We start from the raw sequence: 27,129 nt of genomic DNA, 5'->3' as shown, positions 1-27,129 counted from the left end.
TCTATGATCCCACACTCAAGCCGGATGAGCCCACACTCAAGCCAGCAACCTCGGGGTTTCGAACCTGGGTCCTACGCGTCTCAATCTGACACTCTATCCACTGCGCCACCACCTGGTCAGGCTCTGGATCCCTTCCCTCTAAAGTGAAATGTTTCCTTGGCTCCCATCAGGAGGCCCTGGAAGCCCGGAAGCCTCAGTTCATCTCTCGCTCGCAAGAGCGTCTGCGGAAGCTGGAGCACATGATTCAGCAGCGGCGAGCCCAGCGGAAGGAGAGCCCGGGGTCCAGGCAGGGCCCTCTGCCTGTCCGCGCCAGCAAGAAGCAGTTCACTGTGCCCCACCCGCTTAGTGGTGAGTTCGATGGCTGGGGAGGGCGGGGAGGCTGGGGGACCCTTGGCGCTGGGTCCTGCACCCCAGGGGACGGTCTCGATTGGCCACTGATATGCATGGGGACCCGTGGTTGCTCCAAGTACCTAGACGCAGTATCACAGAGCCGGCCCTGGGAGCCAGATCCTTTCAGGAGATTCTGTATGGGCAGCGAATTCAGCAGAAATAACTGGGGACACAGTGTACCTTGAGAGCGAGGAAAGAATCCATAGAACCATAGCAGCCAGGGTAAGCAAGTTCAGATTCTTGGCTCCTGACAGATATTTGCAGGAGGCCACCTTTGCCCTTTGTAGATTACACAGCAGAGCTCAGGGCGAGGGGTTGACTCCAGCCTGTCTGCATCAACATTCGTCATCCAGAGAGCTCGCTCCTTCCTGCTGGGAGCTCCGAGACGGACCGAGGGCCAGCTCTCCAGGTGCGGTCAGCCGGTGCCGCTCTGGTTCCCAGTGAGGCTGGCTCTCTGCCACTCCCCGGAGAAGGGGCCATCGGGAACATCTCTGGGCCAGGTGCCTTGCTGGGAGCTGGGGTAGCCCTGTGAGCGGGACCAGCCTCAGTCCTCGCTTCATGGAGCTTATAAACAGACAGAGAAACCAGCCAGAATAACAGGGAGAGATGAGGGTAGGGCCAGGGCCTTGCAGTGCATCCTGACGGCCTGCAACTTGGGCCTGAAAGCTCGGAGGCCCCTGGGAAGATGTTCTGGCCCCTGGGAGGTGACATCATGGGTATAAATCCAAAGCAAAGTCCTCTGGGAAATAACCTTATGTGATAAAATGCAGCTTAGCAAACATTACATAGATCTAGCAGGAGGGCATGGAGGAGACACAGGACAGAGGGTGTTGTAATAGCATTCCTGTTAACCTCCCCGGCTCACGGCAGGCTGTTGTCCCTTGTCCCTCGTCCCCCGGAGAAATGTTGGGGAAATTGTCTAAGACCCTGGCCAGTGTGGACTCGGGTGCATCGTTCTTGTGGCAAAGGGTTGAGAAATACCATTGCTCCTTCCCGGTGACACTCCCAGCAGGCTAAGGAAAGGATGTCAACAAAAAGAATGTGCCAAAGAGCCCCGCACTTGCAAATGTCACTCTCAGCAGCATTTTTGGCCAAACGGCAGATAAGGAAAGGCTCTGTCCGGGTCCAGCTGTGTTCTCTGGGGGCTGTTGGGTCTCTGGCTTGGCAGAGAGCAATCCGGGTTCAGGTGCTAACCTCTCGGGTTGCTATGACACACGTCAGCCGCACGTGGGCATCCCCCAGGTCCTGATCTGCTAGGCTCGCCCTGGGGAGTGCAGCAGGCTGGAACAGCTTTGACGAGACAGATGGTCAGGATAACAACTATGTTGTCAATGTGTAGAAAACAGTAGTACTTTAGGGCTCAGATTCATGGATGCACAAAAAGAGGGGTTCTGATGGGGTTTCCTTTTCCATCTGATCCCTGATGTGTAGGGAACAGTGGAGACCCAGGAACGTTTAGGGACTTCTATGTGAGGACCTTTGTCAGTAGCAGTGCTGGGGTCCCCGTTCCCTGGGCCAGTGACCCCCGAGCTGTGCCGCAGCGCAGGCTACAAATGAATGGCCCAGAATACTGTCCTCCCCAGTACCTGAGGGATGCTGCCTTGGTCCTCCGTGTTTGCTTCCTGGGCCGCTGTAGTAAATGACCACGGCCAGCTGGCTGAGACAACAGAAACGTCTCCTCCAGAAATGTCCCCAAACTCTGGCCCGCAGGCCACATGAGGCCCCCTGAGGCCATTTATCCGCCCCCCCCCGCACTTCCGGAAGGGGCACCTCTTTCATTGGTGGTCAGTGAGAGGAGTCGCTCACGTACAGTACTACTTCGGTGATGCGGACGCACGCTGACATGGCTCCGGAAGCGCGTCTTATCACTTGTTACGGCTAGCAGTGACAAATATGGAACTGGACATTGACCATCTCATTAGCCAAAAGCAGGCCCATAGTTCCCATTGAAATACTGGTCAATTTGTTGATTTAAATTTACTTGTTCTTTATTTTAAATATTGTATTTGTTCCTGTTTTTTGTTTTTTGTTTTTTTACTTTAAAATAAGGTATGTGCAGTGTGCATAGAGATTTGTTCATAGTTTTTTTTCTTTTTTTTTTATTTCTCTTTTTTTATGGCAAATGCTGAAAAGCCATGATCTTTGTGCCCCTCCCCTCTCCCAACCCCCTCCCTCTTCTCCCCCCACCCTGTAACCCCAACATTGTTGTTCATGTCTCTGAGTCTCATCTTTATGTCCCACCTATGTATGGAATCATATAGTTCTTAGTTTTTTCTGATTTACTTCTTTCACTCAGTATAATGTTATCAAGGCCCATCCATGTTGTTGTAAAAGATCCTATGTCATCATTTCTTATGGCTGAGTAGTATTCCATAGTATATATATACCAAAGCTTTTTAATCCACTCGGCCTCTGATGGACACTTGGGCTGTTTCCAGATCTTCGCTATTGTGAACAATGCTGCCACAGACATGGGGGTGCATTTCTTCTTTTCAAACAGTGCTATGGTGTTCTTGGGGTATATTCCTAACAGTGGTATAGCTGGGTCAAAAGGCAGTTCAAATTTTAATTTCTTGAGGAATCTCCATACTGTTTTCCACAGTGGCTGCACCAATCTGCATTCCCACCAGCAGTGCAGGAGGGTTCCCTTTTCTCCACATCCTCGCCAGCACTTATTCTGTGTTGTTTTATTGATGAGAGCCATTCTGACCGGTGTGAGGTGATATCTCATTGTGGTTGTTTTTTTTTTTTTTTTCATTTTTTTTTCTGAAGCTGGAAATGGGGAGAGACAGTCAGACAGACTCCCGCATGCGCCCGACCGGGATCCACCCGGCACGCCCACCAGGGGCGACGCTCTGCCCACCAGGGGGCGATAATCTGCCCATCCTGGGCGTCGCCATGTTGTGACCAGAGCCACTCTAGCACCTGGGGCAGAGGCCACAGAGCCATCCCCAGCGCCCGGGCCATCTTTGCTCCAATGGAGCCTTGGCTGCGGGAGGGGAAGAGAGAGACAGAGAGGAAAGCACGGCGGAGGGGTGGAGAAGCAAATGGGCGCTTCTCCTGTGTGCCCTGGCTGGGAATCGAACCCGGGTCCTCCGCACGCTAGGCCGACGCTCTACCGCTGAGCCAACCGGCCAGGGCTTCATTGTGGTTTTAATTTGCATTTCTCTAATGATTAGTGATGTTGAGCATTTTTTCATATGCCTATTGGCCATCTGTGTGTCCTCTTTGGAGAAGTGTCTATTCATTTCTTTTGCCCATTTTTGGATTGGATTGTTTGTCTTCCTGGTATTAAGTTTTACAAGTTCTTTATAAATTTTGGTTATTAACCCCTTATCAGACGCTATGTCAAATATATTCTCCCATTGTGTAGTTTGTCTTTTTATTCTGTTCTTATTGTCTTTAGCTGTGCAGAAGCTTTTTAGTTTGATAAAGTCCCATTTGTTTATCCTGTCTTTTATTTCACTTGCCTGTGGAGACAAATCAGCAATAATATTGCTGCGAGAGATGTCAGAGAGCTTACTGCCTATGTTTTCTTCTAAGATGCTTATGGTTTCACGGCTTACATTCAAGTCTTTTATCCATTTTGAGTTTATTTTTGTGAGTGGTGTAAGTTGGTGGTCTAGTTTCATTTTTTTGCAGGTAGCTGTCCAGTTTCCCCAACACCATTTGTTGAAGAGGCTGTCTTTACTCCATTGTATTGTCTTACCTCCTTTGTCAAATATCAGTTGTCCATAGAGCTGTGGGTTTATTTCTGGGTTCTCTGTTCTGTTCCATTGATCTATGTGCCTGTTCTTATGCCAGTACCATGCTGTTTTGAGTACAATGGCCTTATAATATAACTTGATATCTGGAAGTGTGATACCTCCCGCTTTTTTCTTCCTTTTCAGGATTGCTGAGGATATTCGTGTTCTCTTTTGATTCCATATAAATTTTTGGAATATGTGTTCTATGTCTTTGAAGTAAGTCATTGGTATTTTAATCGGTATTGCATTGAATTTATAAATTGCTTTGGGTAATATAGACATTTTAATGATGTTTATTCTTCCTAACCATGAGCATGGTATATGCCTCCACTTATTCGTATCTTCCCTGATTTCTTTTATCAATGTTTTATAATTTTCTGAGTACAAGTCTTTAATCTCCTTGGTTAGATTTATTCCTAGGTACTTTATTTTTTTGGTTGCAATGGTAAAGGGGATTGATTCCTTGATTTCTCTTTCTGACAGCTCATTATTAGTGTATAAAAATGCCTCTGATTTCTGAGTATTGATTTTATATCCTGCCACCTTGCCAAATTCATTTATCAGGTCTAGTAGTTTTTTGACTGAGACTTTAGGGTTTTCTATATACAATATCATGTCATCTGCAAATAATGATAGTTTTACTTCTTCTTTTCCAATTTGGATGCCTTTTATTTCTTTTTCTTGTCTGATTGCTGTGGCTAGGACTTCCAGAACTATGTTGAATAAGAGTGGTGAAAGGGGGCACCCCTGCCTTGTTCCTGATCTTAAGGGGATTGCTTTTAATTTTGCCCATTGAGTATGATGTTGGCTGTGGGTTTGTCATAGATGGCCTTTATCATGTTGAGGTATGTTCCCTGTATTCCCACTTTGCTGAGAGTTTTGATCATGAATGGGTGCTGGACTTTATCAAATGCTTTTTCTGCATCTATTGAAATTATCATGTGGTTTTTCTCCTTTCTTTTGTTTATGTGATGAATCACATTGATTGATTTGCGAATATTGTACCAGCCTTGCCTCCCAAGAATAAATCCTACTTGATCATGGTGTATGATTTTTTCCATATATTGCTGGATTCGGTTTGCTAATATTTTGTTGAGGATTTTTGCATCTAAGTTCATCAGGGATATTGGCCTATAATTTTCTTTTTTGTGTGTTGTCTTTGCCTGGTTTTGGAATCAGAATTATGCTCGCCTCATAAAAGGAGTTTGGAAGTCTTCCTTCCTCTTGAATTTTTTGAAATAGCTTGAGAAGGATAGGAGTTAGTTCTTCTTTGAATATTTGGTAGAATTCACTTGTGAAGCCATCAGGCCCAGGACTTTTCTTTTTTGGGAGTTTTTTTATAGCTGTTTCAATCTCATTTGTTGTAATTGGTCTGTTTAGGTTTTCTGATTCTTCCAGATTGATTTTTGGAAGTTTATATGATTCAAGGAATTTGTCCATTTCATCTAGGTTGTCTAGTTTTTTGGTGTACAGTTCTTCATAGTATTTTCTTACAATATTTTGTATTTCTGTTGTGTCAGTTGTTATTTCTCCACTCTCGTTTCTAATTTTATTTATTTGAGTCCTCTCTCTTTTTTTCTTGGTGAGTCTCATTAAAGGTTCATCGATCTTGTTTACCTTTTCAAAGAATCAGCTCCTGGTTTCATTGATCCTCTGTATTGTTTCTTTAGCCTCTATGTCATTTATTTCTGCTCTGATCTTTATTATTTCCTTCCTTCTACTAGCTCTGGGCTTTACTTGCTGTTCTTTCTCTAGTTCTTTTAGATGCAGGGTTAAGTTGTTTATTTGAGCTTTTTCTAGCTTCTTGAGGTATGCCTGTAATGCTATAAACTTTCCTCTCAGGACTGCTTTTGCTGTGTCCCATAAATTTTGAGTTGATGTATGCTCATTATCGTTTGTTTCTAGGAATTTTTAAATTTCTTCTTTAATCTCAATGTTAACCCATTCATTGTTTAATAACGTGCTATTTAGTTTCCAAGTGTTTGAATGTTTTTCAGTTTTTCTATTGTGGTTGATTTCTAGTTTAATGCCATTGTGATCAGAGAAAGTGCTCGATATGATTTCAATCTTCTTAAATTTGTTGAGCCCACTTTGTGCCCTAACATGTGGTCTATTCTAGAGAATGTACCATGAGCGCTTGAAAAGAATGTATATTCTGCTATTTTAGGGTGAAAGGTTCTGAAGATATCTATTAAATCGAGTTGATCTAATATGTCCTTTAAGTCTGCTGTTTCTTTATTAATTTTCTTTCTTGAGGATCTATCTAATGATATTAATGGGGTATTGAAATCCCCTACTATTATCGTATTGCTGTTGATCTCGCCCTTTAAATCCATCAAAGTCTGTTTTATATATTTAGGTTCTCCTATATTAGGTGCGTAGATATTTATAATGGTTATATCTTCCTTTTGGATTGCTCCCTTTATCATTATGTAGTGACCTTCTTTATCTCTAACTATGGTCTTTGTTTTAAAGTCCATTTTGTCTGATATAAGTATTGCTACCCCAGCTTTTTTTTTTCATTTCCATTTGCGTGAAATATTTTTTTCCATCCTTTTATCTTCAGTCTGTGTGCATCTTTTGATTTAAGGTGTGTCTCTTGTAGATAGCATATGTATGGGTCCTGTTTTCTTATCCACGCAGCTACCTTATGTCTCTTGATCGGATCATTTAATCCATTAACATTTAAGGTTATTACTGATATGTAATTGTTTATTGCCATTTTTTTTCCTTTAAAACTGTATTTCTCTTTTGCTATATATTTTTTTTCCTTTGATCTGTTTACAACAGGTCCCTTAGCATTTCTTGCAGCCTTGGTTTGGTTGCAGTGAAACCTTGAGGGTTTTTTTTGTCTGTAAAGCTTTTTATTTCTCCTTCAATTTTAAATGATAGTCTTGCTGGATAAAGTAGTCTTGGTTGTAGGTTCTTGTTCTGCATTACTTTGAATATTTCTTGCCATTCCCTTCTGGCCTCAAGTGTTTCTGTTGAGAAGTCAGAAGTCATCCTTATGGGGGCTCCTTTGTAGGTGATGGTCTTTTTTTCTCTAGCAGCTTTTAATATTTTCTCTTTATCATTTAGCTTTGGTATTTTAATTATGATGTGTCTTGGTGTTGGTCTCTTTGGGTTTCTCCTTAGTGGAGTTCTCTGTGCTTCCTAAACATGTGAAATGTTTTGCTGCCTTAATTGGGGGAAGTTTTCTGCTATAATATGTTTGAACAAAGTCTCTATCCCTTGTTCTTTCTCTTCTTCTTCAGGAACCCCTATGATGCGGATGTTATTTCTCTTCATGTTGTCACAGAGCTCTCTTAGAGTTTCCTCAGACTTTTTGAGTCTCTTTTCTTTTTTCCGCTCTGCTTCCATGCCTTTATTTATTGTGTCCTCTAACTCACTGATTCAATTCTCTGCTTCATCCATCCTGCTTTTAATTCCTTCCATTGTATTCTTTATTTCAGATATTGTATTTGTCATTTCTGACTGATTCTTTTTTATTATTTCAATGTCCTTTTTTATATTTGTTATCTCTTTATTTAGGTTTTCATAATGGCCATCTATGGTTGTTCTAATATCTTTAAGCATCCTAACAATCGTTATTTTAAACTCTGCATCTGGTAATTTGGTTATATCTGATTCACTTAGGTCCTTTTCTGGGGATTTCTCTTGGTTTATTTGTGTTGTATTTCTCTGCCTCCGCATTTTCTCTTCACGGGAGTGGCTGTGATCACGTGCTCGGGTGCACAAGGGTTGGTGGCCTTGGCCTTTGCCCCGCCCCCATGTGTGACGTTATGCTCGGTCCTGAGGGCACTGGCGAGCACCTTTGCTCAGCTGCGGGTCTCCACCTGTTTCCGAGCTTTCGCCCTGCCCTTGCAGGAGGATCCCACTCAGGGAACAGCTGCTAGCCTTGGCTCTACCCCATAGTTTTTTTTTTTATAGTCCGGCCCTCCAAAGGTCTGAGGGACAGTGAGTGAACTGGCCCCCTATTTAAAAAGTTTGGGGACCCCTGGTCTCCTCTCTGAGTCTAGAGGCCAGACGTCCAAATTCCAGGGGTCCATAGGATTGGTTCCTTCCAGGGCCTCAGGGGAAAACCGATCCTCTGGGTTCTGGTGGCTTTCTGGTGGCTTCTGGCAGTCCTCGGTGTTCCTTGGCTCACAGATGCGTCACCGCAGCCCAGGCTCCATCTCCTGCGGCCTCTCCCTGGTGTCTGTGTCTCTGTGTCCAAACTTCCTCCTCTTCTAAGGACACCAGTCATTGGGCTCGGGTCCACCCCAGTCCAGTGTGGCCTGAGTACATATGCAAAGACTTCACACCCCAATAAAGTCACAGTCATCACACGCACAGGGGGCTTGAACCTTTCTTAGGTTGGGAGGAGATATAGTTCTGTCCACTGCGTAGGCCTGTGGTGTTTTGCCCAAAGCAGACACCCTCACAAGTCCACGTTCCTTTCCATGAAAATCTTAAAACTAGGAACAGTAAAATGGTGGTCAGACCTAGGCAATCATTTTAAACAACGGAGGCAGGTTTTTATTCCCCAAATCCCAATACAGCCCTAGCAACCCGCATGCCGTGGATGGGACTTGGGCGCACGGGTCTACGGCCACTCTGCCGGTCCCTGCAGCATTGACATGTCGTTACACATCGATGAGAGCTTTGCCCTCTGTCTGCTTGTTAGGTCGGTCAAGTCAGACGCATCCTGAGCCCGGAGCCGCGTGTGAGCTCAGGCGGGCGAGAGGCAGTGCGTAAGGCCCCCTTCAGCGAGTCTGGAGCGCACATCTTGTCCTCAGCCTGTCTGCTGGCAGGGTGATAAAAGCGAAATGCAGATGTTTTCCTTACATGCTGAATTCGTCCATAAATCACAAGCGCGAATGAGCTCCGGCTATAGGGTCAAGACGGCTGTTAGGAAGAGGACTCGCTCGCTCTTGCGAGCTGGGAGAGCCGCCTCCGCTTGGGACGCACACCGCGGTCTAGATCTGGAAGAGACCTGAGTGTTTCGGGTGGGAGCTCCGGCAGCCAACAGATGCCCACTAGGATGGGGACTGCTGGGACAGCCAGCATCTGATGTGCAGGGACAGTCAGGACAAGGGCCAGAGCAATCTTTAAGGCTCAGTGGCAGTGACACACATGTTCCTGCCCACATATGTGTTAGCTGGGTTCCTCGGGGAGCGACGAGGGGACTTGTGTGCATAGTAGGTACTTACAGACCAGGAGGCAGCCCGACAAAGTCCTGCCTACAGCGCAGCCTCTCTGTACTGTCTCGGCCTCAGCAACTGGAATCCCCAAAGCTAATTAACACGGAAGTCTCTCTCTCTCTCTCTGCTCACCCGGGAGCCACCCGGATCACCCACCTCTGCACGATTCCAGCAGAGCCACCTGGAACTTGTTCATCTGTCTCTTAGCAAACTTTTCTCGAGGACCCACTGTGTGCTATGCACAGTCCCTGGCTCGTGGACCTCCCCAAATTGTGGGGAGAATGTGCAGGCAAAAAGGCAATGAATGACCTGGGCATTTGCTAAGCTTCGGGAAGGAGTGTTCCTGGGTTGCCATGGAAACCCACAGATGGAGGACGTGTTCTTAACTAGGGGACGTGGAAGGCTCCTGGTGGAGGAGACCCCGGACTGCGTTAGGATGACAGGAGCCTCCACCAGATGAATTGAGTTGCGGGGTAGAGATGTGGGAGCCCGGGAGGGAGAAGTCACTGGGGTGCTCAGCTCAGCTGGATAGTAAAATGGGGGTGTGGAGCACAGAGGGAGATACGGGGGACAAAGATGAGCCCAAGGAGGCCACGAGGCATTGTATGTGCTGCCTCCGAGTTTGCCTCATTCCGAGGTCCACAGCTGAGGTAGGGTTGCATGCGTAGCTGCCGGCAAGACATGGTGACGGTCAGTCGGGGCAGGGCGCTGGAGGGCACAGTGGGACAGAGGCCAGAGGCCCTCAAGTGGTAGGGGCAGCGGAATGTGGTAACCGCTGAGCTGCAGCGAAGCGTGAGCCGAGGAGTAGGAGGCAGAAGGCAGAAGGCACTCTCTGCTCGCCGTCTGAGGCCCGTCTCCGGTCCGAGGGCCTCTCTCTCCTCCGCGCATCAGAGCTCCATCCACCTCCTGAGTCACTAGAGTTGCTGGGGCATCATCTCCGTGCGGCTTCCAGGGTTCCGGGGGTTGTCGTGTTCGAAGGCCGACTATAGCCTGGGGGTTAGAGTGTTTTGAAATAGGTCGTTGCTTGCACCCTGCAGGGTGAGCCTAGGACAAGGGGGACTGAGAGCCCCTGGAAGCATCAGGCATGGTGCCCACAGGTGGTCGGCGCTCCGTCAGGGCCAGCCCTCACTGTCCAGCGTGGTCCAGCCTGTGTCTTTACCCTGTTCTGACAGCAGTCCCCTAGCCTGGCCCTCCCCGTCCCCACTGGGCTGGGAGCCCAGCTTCTGAGGCTCCCTGGATTCCTCCCCCATCCTGTAGCCCAGGCCCCTTTCGCCTGACTCTGCCCACCTCCCCCTTCCTAGCTGGTCTCACTTGCTGTCCTTCCTCACCTCAAGGAACAGTCGCAATCAGGGTCCCCAAGCCCCTTGTGAGAAGCCTCATCTGTCCCTCTTCCGGTCTGCCTTATTGCACTGGCCTGTCCCAAGTCTCTTCCTTCATCTCCTGACCCCCGCGGGGTGTTCCCCTGATTCCTGTATTGCCAGACCTGGGCCATGAGGTGAGTGTCCCTGCTCAGCGGGGCACTTTGCTCATTGCATGTCACTGTTGGGACCTGTCCTCCATGCTGCGGCAGGTCGGGAGGCCTGGCCGTGCTCCCAGCCCAGGGTGGCTTGCTTCTATCCCTGGTTATTTCCCCTCTGCTTGTCGAGGTCCCACTCATGGCTCTTCCAGGTTGTCCCCTGAACCTGTGAATGTGTAGAAAACCCATCAGGAGCATCCCCTTCTTCCATGAAGCCCTCCCTGACTACTCCCATCCCATCTCTCCCATGTGAGGACTCCTGGCTCCTGTATCCTTCCAGAGCCCCAGACTTCCTGCCTTCTTCATTTTGGATCACAATCACATGGGCATGCTAGAAAAATCTCCCTGGATTGTGAGTGCTGGGGGGAGGGGGCGTGCACAGCGCACCACGTCGCTCTGGTAAGCCCTGCTGCAGGGAGCCAAGCAGATGGGATTAATCTGAATCGCATTCCCCACACTTCCAAGGTGAACCACGCCAGTGCGCCATTCACAGCACGGGCCAAGAGAGGAACAGAATTCTCCGGAAGGCACTTGCTGCATTCCTCCGCAGCAGGGCTGCCTTCACGAACAGGCTCTCTCTCCCTCGGCTGAAGCATTCAAGTGATTTTGCATTCCCGGAGCGTCTGGCCGGAGGAGGAGCCACCCAGCAGCTCTGAGATGGCAAGGCAGTCACCGCAGTAAGAGCAGGGAGCTGTGCACGCCACCACGCCCCGAGCGGGGGCCGCCTCTCTCCTATCACACCGCCTGATGGGGTCTCAGGCCTGCGTCTCCACAAACCATTTGAATAATAATACTTGGGGGTCCTTCTCCCAATATGAACTCGCAAAGGTGTTTTAAAAATGTGCTTATCGGATCACCGTAAATGGTTGCTCCCTCGGTCCTGCCGGGAAAGCAAAAAGCTTGATTCTGCTGAAAGGTCATTTCTCTGATTCTGAGACGTTTACATGGACGTTCTTATTATTACTATCCTGCCCAGACTGATGAGAAAGGTCTTGTGTTTTTCTAAAGAATCCTGGTGCTGTGTACGTGTGATGGGGAGGGGAACAGATCGATGTCTGTCTGTTGATTAGAAGTAAACCTTCATGGACAGGTTCTTCTTCTTCTTATTATTATTATTATTTTTGTATTTTTCTGAAGCTGGAAACGGGGAGAGACAGTCAGACAGACTCCCGCATGTGCCTGACCGGGATCCACCCGGCATGCCCACCAGGGGGCATCGCTCTGTTGCGACCAGAGCCACTCCAGCGCCTGGAGCAGAGGCCGAGGAGCCATCCCCAGCGCCCGGGCCATCTTTGCTCCAATGGAGCCTCGGCTGCGGGAGGGGAAGAGAGAGAGAGAGAGAGGAAGGAGGGGGGGGGTGGAGAAGCATATGGGTGCTTCTCCTGTGTGCCCTGGCCGGGAATCGAACCCGGGACTTCTGCACGCCAGGCCAATGCTCTACCACTGAGCCAACCGGCCAGGGCCTTCATGGACAGGTTCTTTCCAATTAAACTCATGTAAGGTGAACACAGAGAGTTGCAGAATAGTAAGGGGGAAAACCTGACTTTCTCAAAGATTCTTTTCCCCCGTTGCCTCGGTTTGCCTTCCTGAGCGGTTTCCCTCTGCTCCTGGGGCGCACTTCCGGTGTAAACCTGGCGGTGACACTAAGGGGGTGAACTGACTTGGCAGTGAACAATCGGACGAGAGTGACAGTTTACTCAGCATCTACAGATCGCCGTTATTTTGTGCTTCTTAAATAAACAAAACAAAACAAAAAGCTGCAGAACCCTGGCACTGGACCGAGCAGCACCGCTCCGAGCCCTAGTCCGTCTTTCAGACTCGGGTTGGACGTTGCTGTTGGATGGTGAAGGGCGTGGTTTGAGCCATCGTTATTCAAGTCCCTTTAAATGAGTAAATTGAATCTGCCATTTAAGACACACCTGCATGCTCTTGAGATAATGTGCAGAAGGCACAGATTAGATTTTCTTCATATATATATATATATATATTTCCTATAGCCACAAATGTCTCTGAAAACTGAGGACTAATGTGAGCAGTTAGTCTGTGGTTGTCACTTTTCTCCTCAGTGTCCTCCAGCCTAGAACTGTCTGAAATGCATGGCTGAGAATGGCCTATCCCAGGGGTCCCCAAACTTTTTACACAGGGGGCCAGTTCACTGTCCTTCAGACCGTTGGAGGGCCGGACTATAAAAAAACTATGAACAAATCCCTATGCACACTGCACATATCTTATTTTAAAGTAAAAAAACAACACAGGAACAAATACAATATTTAAAATAAAGAACAAGTAAATTTAAATTAATAAACTGACCAGTATTTCAATAGGAACTATGCTCCTCTCACTGACCACCAATAAAAGAGGTGCCCCTTCCGGAAGTGTGGCGGGAGCCGAATAAATGGCCTCAGGGGGCCGCATGTGGCCCGCGGGCCGTAGTTTGGGGACCCCTGGCCTATCCCATCAGATTCGTTTGAGAAGTCTTTTTTTTTTTAATTAATTTTACTAGGGTGACATCAATCAATCAGGGTACATGTGTTTAAAGATACATGTCCAGGTTATCTTGTCAATCAATTATGTTGCATACCCATCACCCAAAGTCAGATTGTCCTCCGTCACCTTCTATCTAGTTTTCTTTGTGCCCCTCCCCCTCCCCCCTTTCCTCTCCCTCCTCCCCCCTCCTGTAACCACCACACTCTTATCAATGTCTCTTAGTCTTGTTTTTATGTCCCATCTACATATGGAATAATACAGTTCTTTGTTTTTTCTGATTTACTTATTTCACTTCGTATAATGTTATCAAGATCCCACCATTTTGTTGTAAATGATTCGATGTCATCATTTCTTATGGCTGAGTAGTATTCCATAGTGTATATGTGCCACATCTTCTTTATCCAGTCATCTATTGATGGGCTTTTTGGTTGTTTCCATGTCCAACAAACAAACAAACAATCCAATAAAAAAATGGGAAGAGGACATGAACAGACACTTCTCTCAGAAAGAAATACAAATGGCCAACAGATATATGAAAAGATGTTCATCTTCATTAGTTATTAGAGAAATGCAAATCAAAACTGCAATGAGCTACCACCTCACACCTGTTAGATTAGCTATTATTAACAAGACAGGTAATAGCAAATGTTGGAGAAGCTATGGAGAAAAAGGAACCCTCATTCACTGTTGGTGGGACTGTAAAGTAGTACAACCATTATGGAAGAAAGTATGGTGGTTCCTCAAAAAACTGAAAATAGAACTACCTTATGACCCAGCAGTCCCTCTACTGGGTATATACCCCCAAAACTCAGAAACATTGATACGTAAAGACACATGCAGCCCCATGTTCATTGAGAAGTCTTTTGCTCGCTGCCTTGCCTTGGAGGTTTGCAACGGCTAATGTATGTTAAAGGCGCTGATAGTCCTGTACCTGCAGGCTGCTTGAATTTGTTTAACCTTATTTTCCCTTACTTACTTATTTCTTTTGAGCTGGGAATGCTTTAATCTAATTCCCGAGAGCCCACTTTGGAAACGTTGTTCTGAGAATCTTTGCTTGTAGGAATACTGTCCACGCCTGGTTAAAGAACTCTCCACCGGAGTTCCATTCCTCTCTTGCTCACAGAAATCGGGGACGGCAGGAGGGAGGACTTACTCTCATGACCTGCTGCCCCTTGGTCTAGCCATGCCAGGAAGGGAGGCCTGCGGGCCCTGGGCCCCTCTGGCAGGGGGCATGGTGTTGGTTTCACTGTGTAAACCAAGTCTAGAATCATACAGGAGCCCCTGAGGGGATGGGCAGGCCTCTCGGGTGCAAGTAGGATGGAATGGAAGCAGGCATTGCCCGAAGACTCCATTTCTCTCCCAAGATGCTTGTCATACATGTGTTTGAGTTGGGGTTCTGGTTCCTTTAGCTGAAATAGCTGAAGCCGCTGTAATCCTGAGCCTTATCTGCCCACGTTCTAGGAGGAGCCCATGCTGGAGGAGAGCAGAGAAAGGCCACGTGGAGGAGAGGAGAGGCAGCCAAGATGGCGGAGTGCTGAAGGAGATGCCAGTTTGTGCAGAGTTTGTACAGAGAGAAGGAGATGGGAAACAGAGGTGAATAAGGCTGGTGAGATACAAACCTTTGATTCTAGAAAAGTAGGATTAGTCAGTGGCTTTTGGAGCCCTGAATAGAAAGGGAAGTGTCTTCCCACTGTGTATATTGCTTGCCCGCAGAGTGCAAGCTAGGCTTAAAGCTGATGGCCCACCAGTTCTTGGCTCCATTGTTTCATTACCTTCTGTTCGAATCTAATGTGAACCTGCATGGGCCAGGCAGCTGTGATGGTGGCCATGGCTACTGGATTTAAAAACTGTTAAGGCAGTAGCCAGATAATTAACAAAGCAGCTACAAAGTATCAGACAAGAGCTCTGTGCATTGAGGACAGTGGAACACTTAGCCCAGCCCTATAGTAAAGGAGGCCTGAGGCGGTCAGGAAGGCCCCCTGGGGGGAGGTACTTAAACCACAGGGGAATGACCACAAGGACCAGCTGAGGAAGGATCTGGGTGGAGGCTTCCCCCTGGGCCACCCTTCCTCCTAGCCCTCCTCCTGCCAACCCTTGGGGACACCTCTTTCTTGTTCAAAATTCAGCGCAGCTATGTCCTGACCCTTCCCAGGCGGACTGACCACTCACCCTCACGCTGTGCAGACGTCGGTCCTGGCACCCAAAGGCCTTGCTTACCTGGCTCTCACCTGGGCTCTGAGCCCTTAGTCTTCGTTACCTTCCTGTCCCCGCGGCGGGGCACCAAAGAGATAAAAGTCTTAACAGTGATCAGAATGAACGTCACTCACGCCCCGAGCCTGGGAGTCACCCTGACTGCCCCCATCCCCGTGACGCGCTTCGCACAGGTTGAGCGCAGAAGCGTGCGTGAACCGCTGTCCTCACAGAGGACTCAGCTCCTGCACAGAGGTCCGTCCTCAAGTTCGGAGCAGCATCACCATCCTAGGGCTTCCATGAAAAGAAGGGGGGGGGGGAGCGGAGGAGAGAAAAGCCAGGAGACCCGGAGAGCTAAAAGGCGAATTTGGAAAGGACTTGTCCCTCTGGGACAGGGGGTGGTGGGGCGTGAGTGACGTTCATTCTGATCACTGTTAAGACTTTTATCTCTTTGGTGCCCCGCCGCGGGGACAGGAAGGTAACGAAGACTAAGGGCTCAGAGCCCAGGTGAGAGCCAGGTAAGCAAGGCCTTTGGGTGCCAGGACCAATGTCTGCACAGCGTGAGGGTGAGTGGTCAGTCCGCCTGGGAAGGGTCAGGACATAGCTGCGCTGAATTTTGAACAAGAAAGAGGTGTCCCCAAGGGTTGGCAGGAGGAGGGCTAGGAGGAAGGGTGGCCCAGGGGGAAGCCTCCACCCAGATCCTTCCTCAGCTGGTCCTTGTGGTCATTCCCCTGTGGTTTAAGTACCTCCCCCCAGGGGGCCTTCCTGACCGCCTCAGGCCTCCTTTACTATAGGGCTGGGCTAAGTGTTCCACTGTCCTCAATGCACAGAGCTCTTGTCTGATACTTTGTAGCTGCTTTGTTAATTATCTGGCTACTGCCTTAACAGTTTTTAAATCCAGTAGCCATGGCCACCATCACAGCTGCCTGGCCCATGCAGGTTCACATTAGATTCGAACAGAAGGTAATGAAACAATGGAGCCAAGAACTGGTGGGCCATCAGCTTTAAGCCTAGCTTGCACTCTGCGGGCAAGCAATATACACAGTGGGAAGACACTTCCCTTTCTATTCAGGGCTCCAAAAGCCACTGACTAATCCTACTTTTCTAGAATCAAAGGTTTGTATCTCACCAGCCTTATTCACCTCTGTTTCCCATCTCCTTCTCTCTGTACAAACTCTGCACAAACTGGCATCTCCTTCAGCACTCCGCCATCTTGGCTGCCTCTCCTCTCCTCCACGTGGCCTTTCTCTGCTCTCCTCCAGCATGGGCTCCTCCTAGAACGTAATCCCTCTTCCCCCGGAACAACGAGATCTCTCTTCCTTTTAAAACCTTTTGGCGCGAAAGCCCTCCTTCAACACATATTAACATAATCACGCCCATCCTAAGCAGAAAGGGCAACTAATATTATCACCTGGGTGATGGGTTTCCATGTGGGCAGCGCCATCTTTAACAAAGTGAGCATAATATATTTTATCTGCCCAACAATTCACCCCTATGCTCACTTTACTACCCACAGTCTACACCACTGGCATCCCTGTGCAAGGAAATTAGGCATATTACACAAATTACAACAACATGATAAATTATACAGTTTCAACAATTACAAAGGTACATTTCACCAGTCTCTGAGCACTTTGCAAAAGTGCAAAATGTCCTCGGCCTTAATTTCTAGTCATGGGAAAAGCTTCCCGGGGCAGGGGAGTGCTTTCAGCAAAGCCGCCCCCCACCCCCATCAGGGTATTTCACATTGTCCAAAATCCGTAAGTCCATCCGACAAAGGAGCCAATGCCCACTCCGGCCATAGTCCAGGAAATCAGTCCACGCACATGGAGCCTCAACCACCTCCCTCATCCCTGCCATCCTGGCAGGTCTTACACTGTCCCAAAGAGGAGCACGTGACAGTGGGAGTCAGCATTTCCATCTCTGCTCTGGAGAGCATGATGGCATCCACCCTATGTCCCCAAATCACAGGGGCATAGCAGGTACTCCTTGCTGCTGGGCTCTTATCTTCTGGAGACTGTGGATTGCAACTCCAGCCCGATTCTCTTCATCCTCCAAAGAGGGCGCAGAACTTGCAGCCCCGGCCTCCTGCCGCTGCTGGCTCTCCACAACATCCGGGGCAACCTGTGATTTTTTTCTCCAGCAGCTGCTCCATTTCCAGGCAAATCTCGCAAACCTGGTCAGCCTCCTCCTCCAGCGCTTCCTCCAGCTCCAGGGTCAGCATCTGTTTCTCCCACGTTTGCTCCAGCTCCTTCCACTGCTCGGTTTGCAGGTCCCAGGCAGCCTCTTCCACAGAGCTCTCGTTTCCTCATGCATGGCTGTAAACGTCAGCCAGCCTATGGTCCCCAAAAAGACAGCCATGGGGAACCATAACAGCAGCCAGTCCTCTACTCCACCGCTCAAAGGTCGTGGTGGCTTCATACCGATCTGTATCAAATCCTGTCACAGACTATGCTAAATGTAAAGCCAGTAGTCATGACCACCATCACAGCCACCTGGCCCATGCAGGTTCACATTTGATTTGGACAGATGGTAATGAAACAATGGAGCCAAGAACTGGTGGGCCATCAACTTTAAGCCTAGCTTGCACCCGGCGGTCAAGTAAAAACACACAGTGGGAAAACACTTCCCTTTCCATTCAGGGCTCCCAAAACCACTGACTTATCCGAGTTTCCTAGAATCAAAGGTTCCTAGCTCGCCAGCCTTATTCACCTCTGTTCCCCATCTCCTTCTCTCTGCACAAACTGGCTTCTCTTTCAGCACAACGCCATCTTGGCTGCCTCTCCTCTCCTCTCCTCCACGTGGCCTTTCTCTGCTCTCCTTTCTGCTCTTTCCTCCTAGAACGTAATCACTCTTCCCCCAGGAACAACGTGATCTTTCTTCCTTTTAAAATCTTTTGGGGCCCTGGCCGGTTGGCTCAGCGGTAGAGCGTCGGCCTAGCGTGCGGAGGACCCGGGTTCGATTCCCGGCCAGGGCACACAGGAGAAGCGCCCATTTGCTTCTCCACCCCTCCGCTGCGCTTTCCTCTCTGTCTCTCTCTTCCCCTCCCGCAGCCAAGGCTCCATTGGAGCAGAGATGGCCTGGGCGCTGGGGATGGCTCTGTGGCCTCTGCCTCAGGCGCTAGAGTGGCTCTGGTCGCAATATGGCGATGCCCAGGATGGGCAGAGCATCGCCCCCTGCTGGGCAGAGCGTCGCCCCTGGTGGGCGTGCCGGGTGGATCCCGGTCGGGCGCATGCGGGAGTCTGTCTGACTGTCTCTCCCCGTTTCCAGCTTCAGAAAAATGAAAAAATGAAAAAAAAAAAAATCTTTTGGCATGAAAGCCCTCCCCCAACACATATTAACATAATCACTCCTATCCCAAGCAGGAAGGGCAACTAATATTATCACCTGGGCGATGGGCTTCCACGTGGGCAGCGCCATCTTTAACAAAGTGAGCATAATATATTTTATCTGCCCAACACAGATGAAGTCTCCTGGTGGCAGGATAGTATCTGTGTTTTTTCTTTTGTGTGCTTCTCCTGGGGACAGAGACCTTGCTCATCACAGAGAGGAGGAAGGAGAAAGTGCAATGAGAGAAATGAATCTTGGTTTGGTCCCTTGTTGGGGATCCCCAAATACGGATTCTGCAGCCGTGAGTGACTGGCCATGTTGGGAGGTTAAGGGCATGTGTGGACGAGGCTGGACTGATTTGGGCTGAAACCCAGCACTGCCGTCCCCTCCATCCCCCACCGTGTGAACCCCAGCAGGAAACACTTGGCTCTTTGAACTTCCATTTCCTCCACCCTGAAATAGAGTAAAGCGGGAGCATGTCACGGGGTTGGGGACGAAGGTCAGCTGAGGTCCAATATGAGTTATTAGCGCACGGCTACTACAGAGAGGAACGCTTACCCCTCGGGTACGCCGCACGGGCCCCTCCCTCTGCCTCGCCATGTCCCCTCCCAAAGCGTTCTCGGGAGGTGGGGAGCCCTTAGGAACACACTTGTTTGATTTCATACAACTTCCCCCTTTTCCCTCTCTCTTTTCTTTGGCCAGCAAGGCCCCCCCTATTTGTCAGATGGGCTCGGAGCTGTTAGGAGAATCCAAGGTCAACAACGGCCAGCGTGTAGACGCTTACCCGAGGTGTGGGGTGGCCCCCCCGCTGAGGAAGCCCTCTCTCAGATACAGACCTGCTGGGTTTACACCTAACAGGCTGCGGAGGGGAGCAGGGGGAGGGGGGGCTCAGATTTTAAACTCCCGCCCGGTCACAGAGGCAGAGAGGGCTTAGAAAGCAAGGCGGTGGCGGCAATGCTGAAGGGGTCACGCTTGCTTTGGTTTCCTCTTGGCAGTAAAACCGAAGCTTCATTGGGGTTTCAGGTGCCCTGAAGGAAAAAAAAACAAGCTAAAAAATAAATTACCCGCCAAACTAACTTCTAAGAGTAGACTGCACATACAGTTGACTCGACAGTATCAAGGTATCACGCATGCCCTGTTGTGACATTTTTGTTCCCTTGGGGGCAGCATCCGTCTGTCTGTCTGGCCTCACCCTAAGCTTGAGAGGCCCCTGGGTGAGGAAGGCCAGTCCAGACCTGAGTCTGCGCCTTGCAGGGTGTTCTTTCTCCCTGCCTGGGGCGGGACTCTTAAGCTTCACAGATTTGCTTGCCCAAGACCCTGACTGCCTTAAGGTGACATTCAGGTCTTAGGGAGTGTCACTGGGATTTTCCTGAGGCCCTGTGGGGCCTGGCCTGGCCTGTCTATCTAGAGCAATAGCTGAGGGGAGACCTTGGGAAGGGTGCGTCTCAGCAGGACGCAGTCTCGTGCTGATTCTGACTGCCCCTTGCTCTCGTGGCCCCGATGCCCTTCAAACACTGGGGGCGTTTTCCCTTCGCTGGCAAAGTCCTTCTGATCCTTTCTGCTCTTGTTTCTCCTTTGAACCCTGTCCTTGAGCTCAGAACAGTGCCACACTCTGTCTTTGTGCTGAAATAACTGTGGAGAATACAAGCTTAGCCACGGCTGTTTCCTCATCCTGTCTCAGCAGCTGTGGGACACATCTCCTTCGGAAGGGAAGGGCGTTCTCTGCGTCCTTCTCTCTAGCCCACCGTCTCGCATATTCCTGGAAAAGTCTGCATGGTCTCACTCCTGCCCGAGAAGTCTTCAGTAGCCCCACTGGGGTGCTTAGTGATGGGGACCCGCCCATGTGGGGACAATGAATAGAAACTTGGCAGGGTCCTCGCTGGGGATCCCAGGGAGCCCACTTGGACTCTGGGATACCTGCCGAGCAAGGATGCCGAGCTGCCCGCCCGCTGGTGCTCTGGGTGTGCCCGACCCTGAGACCGCTGCTCGGAGACACCGCACGCAGTGGGCACCCAGGAGCAGGTTTGCACGCCAGGCTCTGGGCTGATTCATTGGGCTGAGAGCCTCGCAGGAACTTCAGAGTTCCTACAGGAGGGTGTGCACCATTTTTCCCCCCGAAAACACATGCCATTATAAACATGCCACCTGTAAGCATCAGGGGGATTAGAAGCATATATTAACGTCGGAACACAGTCCAGACTCCCGGTGGTTTCTGGCCCCTGTGCAGTCTTGCTCAGTCACAGGACACCAGACAGGTGTTGCTATCGTGGTGGTGTCCGTCACATTGTCAGACATCGGAAAGGGGTGGTCCTTCCATTAGAATGGACGTGATGGTGAGTGTTCCTGATAGAGGGCTAGGGCTATAACAGCTGATCTTTAAAATGCTCCGGCTGGAAGGTTTCCTTGTCCTCAGAGGCACCAAAACCTGGTGTGGAGAGGTTTTTGTGGGTAGAATGACCACACACTCAGGACCCTGCACACAGCGGGACACAAAGGCACATTTCAGAGCCCCTGGCATGCCCTTCTAGAACCCCCGCGCAAACCACGGTGCTCTGTTTCTACAGGAAGCACACAAAGGGGCCGCTGTCCATAAAGCGTATCAGACGCTGACCTTGTGGCCCGTCCCCGTGGCCAAGTCCAGCCTCTTGGTTGTCAGTTATGGCGGTGCGTGTCTGCGGTGTGCTGCAGCACTTGCGACAGGCAGGGGCTTGGAGGAAGGGCCAGGCACGGAGTGTGTGCTGAGTCTGCTGTGATGTTTCTCCAGCCATGTGCAAACACCCGTACCCCCATTAATCCTCTCCCCATCTTTTCCCCCAGATAACTTGTTCAAGCCCAAAGAGCGGTACATTCCGGAGAAGGAGATGCATATGCGGTCTAGAAGGTACCTGGTGATTTTGGGGGTGGGGTGGGGCTGGGAGGGTCGGGGAGGCATCACGGGTCCCCGTGCTGTCCTGTGAGGACCAGTTTCTAGGTCTGGGTCTAAGGTCTGAGGTCTTGTTGGCTGTGACTTCGGAAAGCCAGCTCCAAGCAGCACGGTTGTGAAGCTGCGCCCCTGCGTGTTAATGCCGTTCTTGGAAGGTCCTCAGGAAAGCGGTGGGTCTTGGACACTGAGCCCATCCAGTCATTGGTCTCTCAAAGATGTCCAGGCTCGTAGCAGGGACACCGTCGCCCGTTCTTATGCTTTTTATTTATTTATTTATTTAATTCATTTTTAGAGAGGACAGAGAGAGGGAGAGAGAGAGGCAGAGAGGGAGAGAGAGGAGAGAGAGACAGAGAGAGAGAGAAGGGGGGAGGAGCTGGAAGCATCAACTCCCATATGTGCCTTGACCAGGCAAGCCCAGGGTTTTGAACCGGCGACCTCAGTAGCGTCGCCCGTTCTTAGCGCGGGCTCTGCCCAGGTGCTGTGTGTCACCGGGCCCCACGGGGGTGTTTTCACGAGGAGAGAAGCCGCTTCTCCTGAGGGCCCTGAGGGCGGCAGGGCCTGCACAGAGGAGTCCGAACGGGACGGCCAATGGCACGTGGGCGCCAGCGAAGGTGCCGAACGCCGCGGCCTCCCTGGCACCCCCCCCCCAGCCGGCTGGGCGGCCCGCTGCCAGCACGCCCTCCCTGTACTGCTCGGCTCCTGCTCGTCCGGATGCCCACAGATGCTCGCCGAGCCCGACGCGCACAAAGGCCGCCGTTCTTCCGAGGACCTGGCCTCCCGATCGGAATGTGGTAGCTCTGGCGATGTTGGCCAAGTTCACGCAAGCAAGAGTGGCATTCCTGTATAATAAAGGACCTAGCGCTGGGAAGCAGTATAATAATGAAGCAAACTAGTGTACTCAGAGCAGCCACTGGAGAGGGAAGAGGGTGCCGCTCCCCGCTTCGGGCACCGAGTCTTGGCTTTTACCACGATTCTGTTGTTTTCCGTGATAACGAGCCAACTTGGATCATCAGGAGGAAACCTCTTTGTAAATTAAAAAAAAAAAAAAAAAAAAAAAAAAAAAAAAAAAAACTCGTGTCAGCGAGGAGAAAGGAAGACCATCCCATTAACGACCTGATTCACGGCGCTCTACGCAGGGGCTTTTAAAGGGCCACTGGGTTTTGAGACTCGCCCTTTCAGAAGTGCGAACTTGTGTCTACCTCATGCCAAAAATATTCCCTTTCAATTTAGGGGAGAAATTCAGCCAAATCCTTGCCTCTCAGTCCCCGAACCCAAAGCTGCTATTCTGGGGCCTTCCAACTAAAACAGTAGATTTCAAAACGACTTGTGTGGACGAGAGCGTGTCGCCCCATCATCTTACCGACGTGGGAACCGAGGCTCGGACGGACAGGGCCAACGAGCGAGGCGACGGCCCCCAAGTCCCCAGCTGCCCCAGCCAGAGGGAGTGGCCTGTCTCCGGTGGAGTCAGGACATGGTTCACTCTGCTCTGTGGGCTGTGCCCTGGGTGGGCTCTGGCCCCAGCTGGCTTGGAGACCTCCGTCACCCACAGGAACACACTGAAGCTTTCTTCTCCTTGGCCTTCTTTGTTATTCATTATATTGCTGAATTACATGGCCATTTAAAAAGTTCAAATAATGGGGATGATGTTCAAGTCCCTCATGACCAACCAACCCCCTCTTATCCTGCTCCCCAACCCTGGTCCCCAGCTTCCTGGGTACCCTTCCAGGCCGTTCTCTGCCTGAAAAGAAACTTTTAATCTGTACACCTGCAGCGATCTAACTTTTAACCACCCGTGGGGCCATGCTGTAGCTGATCTTTCTGTCACTTGCTTTGTTTTCCCATTTATAATACATCTGTGGGGTCGTCCTTGTGTCAGGAGATGTGGCTGTAGATGATGTCCTCATGGGTTTCAACTCTCTACAGTCTATTCTGTGGGTCTATTCTGTGGGTGTGCCCTAATTCATTTAGGAAGTTCTCTTAAGGACACACTGCATCAGAAGGCCCATGGGTGAAGTGAACAAATTTTCACCTTGAACTCCCCACCTGATTCGAGACGGTCGCTATCAGGGGGATGAGTCTCTGTGGATATGCAGGGATTTCCACCATGGGGCTTTGCGACCCTCAGCTTTCCCACAATCTCATGTAGGCCTTTGTAGAAAGCTCCTGGAAGTGGGTCCTGGCCAGCTGGCTCAGTGGTAGAGCGTCAGTCCCAGGTTCAATTCCCAGCCAAAGCACACAGGAGAAGCGCCCATCTGCTTCTCCACCCCTCCCCCTCTCCTTCCTCTCTGTCTCTCTCTTCCCCTCCCGTAGCTAAGGCTCCATCATTGGAGCAAAGTTGGCCTGGGTACTGAGGATGGCTCCATGGCCTCCACCTCAGGTGCTAGAAGGCTCCAGTTGCAATGGAGCAATGCCCCAGATGGGCAGAGCATCGCTCCCTGGTGGGCATGCCGGGTGGGTCCCGGTTGGGTACATGCGGGAGTCTGTCTCTCTATCTCCCTGCCTCTCACTTCAGAAAAATACAAAAAAAAAAAAAAAAAAAAAAAAAAAACTCCTAGAAGCAGCCACAGGTGTTCATTGATTCACTCACACCATGGCGATGCCCACAGTGTGAGCCCAGTACTGTGGTCAGCACAGGCATGTCCAGGCCAGTTTGTGCACCATGGTTGTGGGACACAGTGCTGTGTAAGGTCAAACAGACTGATGTTCGAATCCCAGCTGAGGGCCTTTCCTTAAGCCTCCTGACCCCCTGCAGGGACCCAGGTCCCCTCCTGTAACAGCAGGACACCGTGCCTCTGCCCGCTGCTGTAAGGGTTCAGTGAGAAGAGTCATGTCAGTGATTAGCCTAGTGCCCAATAACCAAGAAACGGTCACCTGCAGGTCCTGTCGGTCCCAGTTGTTTTTCTGCTTTGTCATTCTTATGTGAACCCTAGACCCTGTTCAACCAACTTTGTCTGGCTTTCAAAGATGACGGGGGGGGGGGGATGGAAAGAGGTGATTTAGGCACACGCCAGGTGTGTAGCAATGCCAAAGCCCCGGCTACGGCAGCCTCGTCCGCCTCGTCCTTGGAGTCTAGCGGAAGATGGAACAGCTGTGCCAGGAGGTAGAGGGAAGAAGTGTCCCTTGGGCCCTGCTTGTCACTTGGGAGCTCCTAATTTTGCACCAGGATGAGAACATCGTCCTCGTATCGCTGGTGCGTGTTTGGAAACAGTGGTGGAGTAGGGACAGCTCTGGAGGAGGTAGGCACACGCACGTTCCCGTGTTTGTGGGTGTTAACCCCAACATTCATGCCTGCTGCTTCCGCTGCACGCTGCTCCATTCCCGGGTCCCAGGAAGGCAAAGGTTGAGGGGCATCAAGGGGTCTGGGGGCAAGTTTGCACTGAGGGTGGGCAAAGTGCCACTGGTTTGGCATCTCTGGTTTTCAGAAGGAAGCTGTTAGTTATCCCGGAGAGCGGAAAGCCAAGACAGGCGACCGCTAAAGGCAGGCACGGCTTCTCCCAGCTCTGCCCTGTGCCTGGGACTCTGCGTGTTGCGCTGGCCCTGCCTCCCAACCCTGTTCTGGGAACTGTCAGGGGAGCCCCCGGGTCTCTGTGCCTCCCCCACACCCCCAACTCGGGAAGGCTTGTCCATCCGTCTGTCCGTAGGCAGCGGTGTTTCCCTTGGAAATGGAGGCGCCTGCCGACAGGTTTGGGCACGGGTGCGGGCCCACCCCAGTGTGCCTGTCCCGCTGCCACTGGTAACGTCTTCTGCGTCCATTTCAGAATCTATAACAACTTGCCGGAAGTCAAGAAGAAAAAAGAAGAACAGAAGAAAAGGGTGATCTTACAGAGCAACAGACTCCGCGCAGAAGTCTTCAAAAAGGTAACGACCCTGGGCCAGCGGCCGGTGTGGGGCGCATGCACGCTGCCCAGATGCGGACCCTGAACCTGACGCCTTTGTCTCCTGCTTCCCCAGCAATTACTGGACCAGCTTCTCCAGAGGAACGCCGTCTGACCCCAGGCGGCCCTGCTGGCTGCTGCCTGGACCTCGGACGGCTTTGCACGCTGGATATACCATTAAACTTAGCATGATCTTCGTGACGGCAAACACTTATTTTTACCTTTCTCTTTTCTTTTTTCTTTTTTTATTCCCATAAAGGAAAATCTAGCTTCCTGAATTGCTGATCCAAACCCAGCAGAAACAAGGATGCTTCAGGAAGTAGCTCGCAGACTGGGCGGTGGGGGGGGGGGGGTGAGCAAGTCACAGACCCTCCGGCCCCCACCAGATCCCTTCCCTTCTTCTGAACGTTCCCTTCGACTTCTGCCCCTCCCCCCCCCCCGCCACCCTGGCAGAAAGGCCTTACATGTTCCTCCCCTGGGGGTTACTTTATTTTATATTTTATTTTTTCATCTTCAAATGTCTTGGACCCAAATCCATCGCTTTTTAAATACCAATCCCAGCTCCTGCTGGTTCTGACAAGTCCGAGCTGGGAGTCATCATCACACCATATGTCTAAAATCTCTCTGGACTTGTGCACCGTGTTGTACTGGAAGCTGACTCTGGTCCTATGCGGGCGCTGTGCCCGGGAGCTGGGTGCAGGCGGCCGGCGTCCTGTGACCTGGGGCGCCCACCCTTTCTCCGGGGAGCGAGCATCTGCGGACGTCGTCAAGGCAGAGTCAGCGAACAGTGAATGTAGGTGCCCTCGGTGTTCTGTGCAAGCCCCTCCCTGGGTGCCCCCAGAGAGGGGCTGCATTGCTCGCAATGGCCCCTGGGCACCAAGGCTGCCTGCCGTGTGTTCTTCCAGCGTTCGAGGTGTCTGGTTTTTATAAACGTGTGTTTGGGGAGTGAAGAACCAACTAGTTTTTATCAAAAATGGAAATAAAGGCAATTATTACAAAAACTCAGTCTTTCTCTGTTGCGCGTTTTGTGTTATAAACTGAGCGGCTCTGAGACAGGCCGACCAGGTCCAGCGGGGAGCCTCCTACCCCACCCGGCTTGGGCTTCCCGCCATCCCAGCGGAGAAGGCTGTCTCCCAGAGAGCAGACCAACTGGAAGGGACAGGGCTCAGGATCCTGGAGCCCCCACATCTCACAAGGAGTCTCCCCTGGAAAGAGAAGGAAGTTTGGGGGGTTAGCAGGTGACACCCCTGTCTTTGTCCCTCCGCTCACCGCTGCATGCACATCCCCTTTTCTGGGAAACCTTTTGTTTATGTGTCTGCTGGGCAGGACTGTTTAAAAACCCAGCCTCTGGGTCCTCTCCTGACCCCTTCCCCTTTCCACCCTGCCCCCCACCCCCTGTGGGTGGGCTCTTTGGGCCCATTGCATCAGAACCTGCCCTGTCCTCCCCCCTGCTCCCCCCTGGCCAAGGGGATCTAGCCATGTGATGAGG

At 50.7% G+C, this 27,129-nt stretch overlaps 1 protein-coding gene across 4 annotated transcripts in view; it reads left to right on the top strand.

The window, feature by feature from the left end:
• C7H10orf90 (chromosome 7 C10orf90 homolog) overlaps nt 1–26,645 on the top strand; it is a 180,221-nt gene extending 153,576 nt beyond the window's left edge. For all 4 annotated transcript variants that reach the window (XM_066238920.1, XM_066238921.1, XM_066238922.1 and 1 more), the window contains 4 exons: nt 171–348; nt 21,660–21,723; nt 25,524–25,623; nt 25,717–26,645. In XM_066238920.1, coding sequence (XP_066095017.1) covers nt 171–348; nt 21,660–21,723; nt 25,524–25,623; nt 25,717–25,755 — 381 coding nt within the window. In that variant the 3' untranslated portion in view covers nt 25,756–26,645. The remainder of the gene's footprint in view (nt 1–170; nt 349–21,659; nt 21,724–25,523; nt 25,624–25,716) is intronic.
• The last annotated feature ends 484 nt before the right edge of the window (nt 26,646–27,129 follow it).

This window comes from Saccopteryx bilineata, chromosome 7, assembly GCF_036850765.1.
Source record: "Saccopteryx bilineata isolate mSacBil1 chromosome 7, mSacBil1_pri_phased_curated, whole genome shotgun sequence".
Classification (NCBI taxonomy): domain Eukaryota; kingdom Metazoa; phylum Chordata; class Mammalia; order Chiroptera; family Emballonuridae; genus Saccopteryx; species Saccopteryx bilineata.
This window is presented reverse-complemented; position numbering and strand designations above follow the sequence as displayed.